We start from the raw sequence: 6,000 nt of genomic DNA, 5'->3' as shown, positions 1-6,000 counted from the left end.
TTCATTTACTTTTCTGCTTTCTGTTTGCTTCCCTAATACTCAGTTAACAACTTACATTTGCTGATCTTGTGGGATCATTAAACTTCTTTCCATACTGCAAGTGGTCTTTAGGGTTATTGATGTGCTACTCAAGCCACACGCAACTCTTCCCATATGAACCATGCTACTCCATTTGATAGTCTCATCTCATCTATTCCATTCCAACAATTTTCCCACCTGTCTCTGATTTCCAACAGAAAAGATAGACACTTGCCTTTTCCCCTGGAGCTACCATTGTTTCCCAATGACTGGAATCTTCTCTTTAAATGCTTTCGGCCCTTTATATGATGGTTTGATGTCCTTGCTCTGTCCTCTTTCACAAATCTTTCTTGCTCTTTCCCCAGCCTGGCACATCTGAGCTGGAAACCTCTGACCTTGAATCTACGGCTGAAATTCTCCAGTGCTGCTGCAGCGAATGGACTTTTGGCTGAGTGTCAATTTTTCCATTCCCACTGACATTGGGGGGGCAGGGTGAACAAGGTCAGAGAATCCGACCCTGCTGTGCATTATAGAAATTAGTTGACTTTGAGATCCTGACGATATAACCATAGAAAGGTTATGGTGCAGAAAGAGGCCATTCAGCTCATTATCTCTGTGCCAGCCAAAAATGGAAAAAAGAAACTAGCTGCTCATTTTAATCCCATTTTCCAGCACCTGGACTTTATCCAGGCCTCTCATAATTTTGTACATTTCAATTAGATCATCTCTTAGCCTCCTCTGTTCTAAGAAAAACAACCCTAGCCTATCCAATCTCTCTTCATAGCTGCTGATGGGGGGGTCAGCATTCTAAAATTTCAACAAACATAATGCCTACTTCATTGGAACAATTAGTTTGAGCTTTCCTCACTCTTTTCCTTGCTATTTTTTTCCATGTAACTAACCAAACCTCCTATTTTTTGTGTTTAGACCTCAGCCCATGAACCACTTCTGAGTTTCCCTCGCACCATCAAATTATCTTGAACCCTTAATTAATTTCCCCAACATTTCTGCCTACTGCCACCAAACTCTGAGCATTCCAACTGTGCTCTCTTCCTTCCATTTGTAATGCCAGCTCTCCAACCCTTTACATTTCAAACAGCAAAAGAACTGGCAAATTTAAAAATCTTGAACAATTCTATTCTATATATTTAATCCGTGCAGTACTATATTCACATAATGTTCAATATTTTATACATGTGACTCCTCAGATACTGAAACAGTCCATGTCCAAATGCAACAAGTCCTTGATAATATCCAGGCTTGGGCTAACAAGTGACAAGTAACAATCGCATCAAACAAGTGCCAGGCAATGACCATCCTTAACAACAGAGGATCTAACCATCGCTCCTTGACATTCAATGGCATTACCATCCTCCACTATCAACATGCTGGAGTTCCCATTGACCAGAAATTGAACTGCACTTGCCATATAAATAGTGTGGCTACAAAAGCAGGCTAGAGGTTAGGAATTTTGTGGTGAGTAACTCAGCTCCTGATTCCCCAGAGCCTGTCCACGGTTGATCGACAAAGCACAAGTCAGGAGTGTGATGGAATACTCTTCACTTGCCTGGATGGGTGCAGCTCCAACAACACTTTAGAAACTTGATACCATCCAAGACAAAGCTTGATTGGTACCCCTTCCACAAACATTCAATCCCTTCACCACCGACGACAGTGTTTACCATCTACAACTCATGTCCAATTCTAGGCACCGCACTTTAGGAATTATGTGAAGGCTTTAAAAGAGAATGCAAAAAAGATTTACAAAATGTTCCAGTGTTGTAGAGGCTTCAGTTCTGTGGCTAAATGAGAGAAACTTGGGCTATTCTCCTTCAAAAAGTGAAAATTGAGAAGAAATTTCATAGAAGTGTTTAAAATCATGAGGGGTCTAGACAGAACAGAGAGAAGCTTTCCCCATTGGTGGAATGATCCAGGACCGGGGTGGGGGGAACCAATTTAAAATGACTAACAAAAAAAGGAAAAATGTGTTTTTATACAGAGTGGTTAGGATCTGATATGCACTGTCTGGAAGGGTGGTGGAGACAGATTCAATTGCTGCTTTCAAAAAGAAAATGGATCAGCATCATCTTGCAGGGAAATAAATTGCAGGGTTTTGGGGAACTTGCACAGGAGTGAGAATAACGAAATTGCTCTCGCAGAGAGCTGGCATCGACTTGACGGGCCGAATGGCCTCTTTCTGGACTCGAATACTTCCATGTATCTGGCATATTCGAAAGCACCTTCATAAAATTGAACTTGGTACAAAACGTTTGTCGAAAAGAAAGCTACGAACAGAATTGTAGAATAGGCGTGTTCTAGCTAAGTCCAGTTTACATTTGGAAAGAAAGCACCGTCCAATCCACAAATGGTAGGAGCAGGCATTAGTTTCTAAAGACACTTAAATAATACACGATCTTAAAAATACACACAAGCTCACAACCAGTGGATGAATTGGCAATGGCCAATAATTTCTTCAAGTAGTCGTGGCCGAGTGGTTAAGGCGATGGACTAGAAATCCATTGGGGTCTCCCCGCGCAGGTTCGAATCCTGCCGACTACGGTTTAGTTAATGTTTTGTTATAAAGAGAATGGGGGATTTGGTGGTATGAATTGTCCAGCCCAGCCCATTGCTTTAATTGCAGCGGGCGTTCCCCCTATCCCGGTCGTTAAATTGTGATCGATTGAATGTTTTTTTGCATTGAATTCTGACGAGGGTCTGATGAATTTTGCAATAGCTCTGGATGTGTATTGTGTTCGGAGTTTGTTCCCCCGCCCAGGGCTGAGCTGTGCGGCTCCTCGGATCCCGTGACTCACACAGGCGGAGCAGCGTTTTGCACCGAGACCCAGCTCAGCCCGACAGACAGCCAGCCCCGTCCTCCCCCAGCTCCAACTGCACAGCGCCGGCAACATGCCCGAGGGACTGATCACCTCCAGGTAGGGTAGAGGCACAAAGTTCACCCACACCCCACTCACCCCAGCTTGCGTTCTTAGCGCCGCGGACCCCACCCCCTCCACCTCCCACTACTCGGTGGAAACATTTCTGCTTAACATTTATAGCCAATTCTCATTTTTAGCTGCTTGTGCAAGTTGGGATATTAATAATGTGCCAACAATAAGCGAGGCGATGATGCAACTTGAGCACAGAAGTCCAAGTTCACCTCCCCGAGCACAGGAGAAGCTGGAGATTTATAAGCTAGTTAATGTCGGGGCTATAATGTTACAAACACGCAGTCCAGCGAAGGATACAATTGGGTCAAGGGGACGGATCAACTATTTTCTCACTCGATTTGTACTCTCGCGCGAAGGCCTCGGGATGGCTGGTGTATTGAACTGAAAAATGTCACTAGTACAGTAGGGGGTGATCTTCTGGGTTTGACTACAGTTTTCTCTGTACATTTATACTGTAAGAAAGTTGCAATTTCAGCCGCTCTTGACCTGGCTTCTGGACAGAAGTGGGTGTGAGATTTGTTGAACCAGGGTGTCCACCCCAATTGCATTTAACTCTTGGAGTATAATTCCGAATATGGCGTTTGATGTACTTTTAATCAGCCGACCACTCGTTTTAAGTGATAGACATATCCGCCCATCTTTACGTTCTCTAAATATTTCAACAGTTGTGAGCAGAACATTACTATGATAGCTACTTTCTGCTACCTCAGATACATTCCCTACTTCTCTCGCTTCCATGTTAGCTGATTGTTAACAATTTTTTCTCATCTTGTACTGTCTTTGTCACCTTTGAACATGCTGGGATTCCTCCTCCCCCCCCGCCCCCCAAGAAAGCTTAATCATTCCCCGCTGCCCTTCCAAACTACCACCCCATCTCCGTCTCCTTTTCCCCACAAGTCCTTGAGTACATTGTCACTTCCCAAACCGGTGCTCATCTTTGCAGTGGCTCTCTTTTTTCTCCAAAAAATGCCTTTAAATATTACAATCAATTCTTGTAACATTGGAAGTTGAGAATCTCATTTACTGAAATTGCCTTTTTATAAATCATTTACTGAAATGTCAGAAACATGTGTTCCCGAGGGCATAGTTATAGACCAGATATAGGAATTTGCAATGGTTAAAGACTGCAAAGATCTGAAATGTGTACCTTGAACTTTGTTAGTTCATGTCAAGCCAACCTGTTTGGTTTAATGTCAGTTGATGCTGACACTGACATTTCAATTGAGCATGTGCAGGAAATGCTGTCCCTTTACATTGCAACACAAATAAACATAACCATTAGAGTCACAAATTATATTTTATGTAATTTGTGGTAAACTATCTTTCCTGACTTATCAGCAGCCTTTGACAGTGTTAACCATTCCATACTTGTCTTTGCTCTGTTGATCAGCTGGGTGGGCTGCCCTCACTTGGTTCCATTCCTATCTAGCTTGTCATAGTTAGATAGTCATCTATGATAACTTCACTTCCTGCTTTTGCATGGTTACCTCTGGACTCCCAAGGATCTGTCCTTGGACTCTATTTCTCATCTGCATATTGCCACTCATTGACAGCATCTGCAACATATCTGTTTTCACATGTATTTGGCCGACAACCAATTCAACCTCATCATTCTGTTGATCCCTTCACTCTCCCTGAGTTTTCACCTTTCTTCTTTGACATCTCCTATTGGATTAGCAGAAATATCCTTCACTTAAATATTGGGAAGACTGAAGCCATTGTCTCCTGTCTGTGACCAATCCTCCCTTCCCCAGCCATTGACTCCATATGTGTCCCAGTCCACTGTCTGAAACTAAACCATACTGTTCACAACAGTGGCCAACTTTTGATCCTGAGCTGAGCTTCCAAGCCCCAAGACTGACTACTTCCACTCCCTGTATCGTGGTATGTCTCGGTCACATCTTAGCTCATGTGCTGCTGAAATGCTCATCCAAGCTTTTACTGCCTCGAGACTCATCTATTCCTGTGGTCTCTTGTGTAAATTTGAACTCATCCAAAACACACCTGCAGATATCCTAACTGACACCGAGTCCCATTTACTGCACACTGACCCACATTGGCTCCAAGTCTGACATTTCCCTGATTTTAAAATTCTCTTTTTTATTCAAATCCCTCCATAGCCTTCCCCTCCCCATCTCTCTTACCTCCTCCAGTCATAAGAACATAAGAAATAGGAGCAGAAGTAGGCCATCTAGCCCCTCAAGCCTGCTCCGCCATTCAATAAGATCATGGCTGATCTGATAGTGGGTTCAGTTCCACTTACCCGCCCGCTCCCCAGAACCCTTAATTCCCTTAATGGTTAAAAATCTTATCTATCTGTGACTTAAACACATTTAATGAGAGAGCTTCTACTGCTTCATTGGGCAGAGAATTCCAAAGATTCACTACCCTCTGGGAGAAGAAGTTCCTCCTCAACTCTGTTCTAAATTGACTCCCCCGTATTTTGAGGCTATGCCCCCTAGTTCTTGTTTCCATTGTAAGTGGAAATAACGTTGCTGCTTCTACCTGTCTAGCCCCTTCATTATCTTATATGTCTCTATAAGATCTCCCCTCAACCTTCTAAACTCCAATGAATACAGGCCCAGTCTACTCAATCTCTCCTCATAAGCTAACCCTGTCATCTCCGGAATCAACCTGGTGAACCTCCTCTGTACCCCCTCCAAAGCTAATATGTCCTTTCTTAAATAAGGGGACCAAAATTGTACACAGTACTCTAGGTGCGGCCTCACCAGTACCCTGTACAGTTGCAGCAAGACCTCCCTGCTTTTATACTCCATCCCTCTCGCGATAAAGGCCAACATTCCATTTGCCTTCTTGATTACCTGCTGCACCTGCAAACTGAGTTTTTGTGATTCATGCATAAGGACCCCCAGGTCCCTCTGCACAGTAGCATGTTGTAATTTTTCACCGTTTAAATAATAGTCCATTTTACTATTATTCCTTCCAAAGTGGATAACCTCGCACTTACCAATGTTATACTCCATTCGCCAGATCCTTGCCCACTCACTTAGCCTATCCAAATCTCTCTGCAGAC

At 43.4% G+C, this 6,000-nt stretch overlaps 1 protein-coding gene and 1 non-coding gene across 2 annotated transcripts in view; both read left to right on the top strand.

The window, feature by feature from the left end:
* The first annotated feature begins 2,495 nt into the window (after positions 1–2,495).
* trnas-aga (transfer RNA serine (anticodon AGA)) lies at positions 2,496–2,577 on the top strand. Its single transcript has one exon. It is a non-coding gene; the product is annotated as a tRNA-Ser (tRNA).
* Positions 2,578–2,830: 253 nt separating this feature from the next.
* hs1bp3 (HCLS1 binding protein 3) overlaps positions 2,831–6,000 on the top strand; it is a 101,258-nt gene continuing 98,088 nt past the window's right edge. The window contains exon 1 of the mRNA XM_078213071.1: positions 2,831–2,951. Coding sequence (XP_078069197.1) covers positions 2,926–2,951 — 26 coding nt within the window. The 5' untranslated portion in view covers positions 2,831–2,925. The remainder of the gene's footprint in view (positions 2,952–6,000) is intronic.

The sequence above is a fragment of the Mustelus asterias genome, chromosome 5 (genome assembly GCF_964213995.1).
Source record: "Mustelus asterias chromosome 5, sMusAst1.hap1.1, whole genome shotgun sequence".
Taxonomy (NCBI): domain Eukaryota; kingdom Metazoa; phylum Chordata; class Chondrichthyes; order Carcharhiniformes; family Triakidae; genus Mustelus; species Mustelus asterias.
Note: the sequence above shows the minus strand (reverse complement) of the source record. Positions and strands in the feature narration are given on the sequence as shown.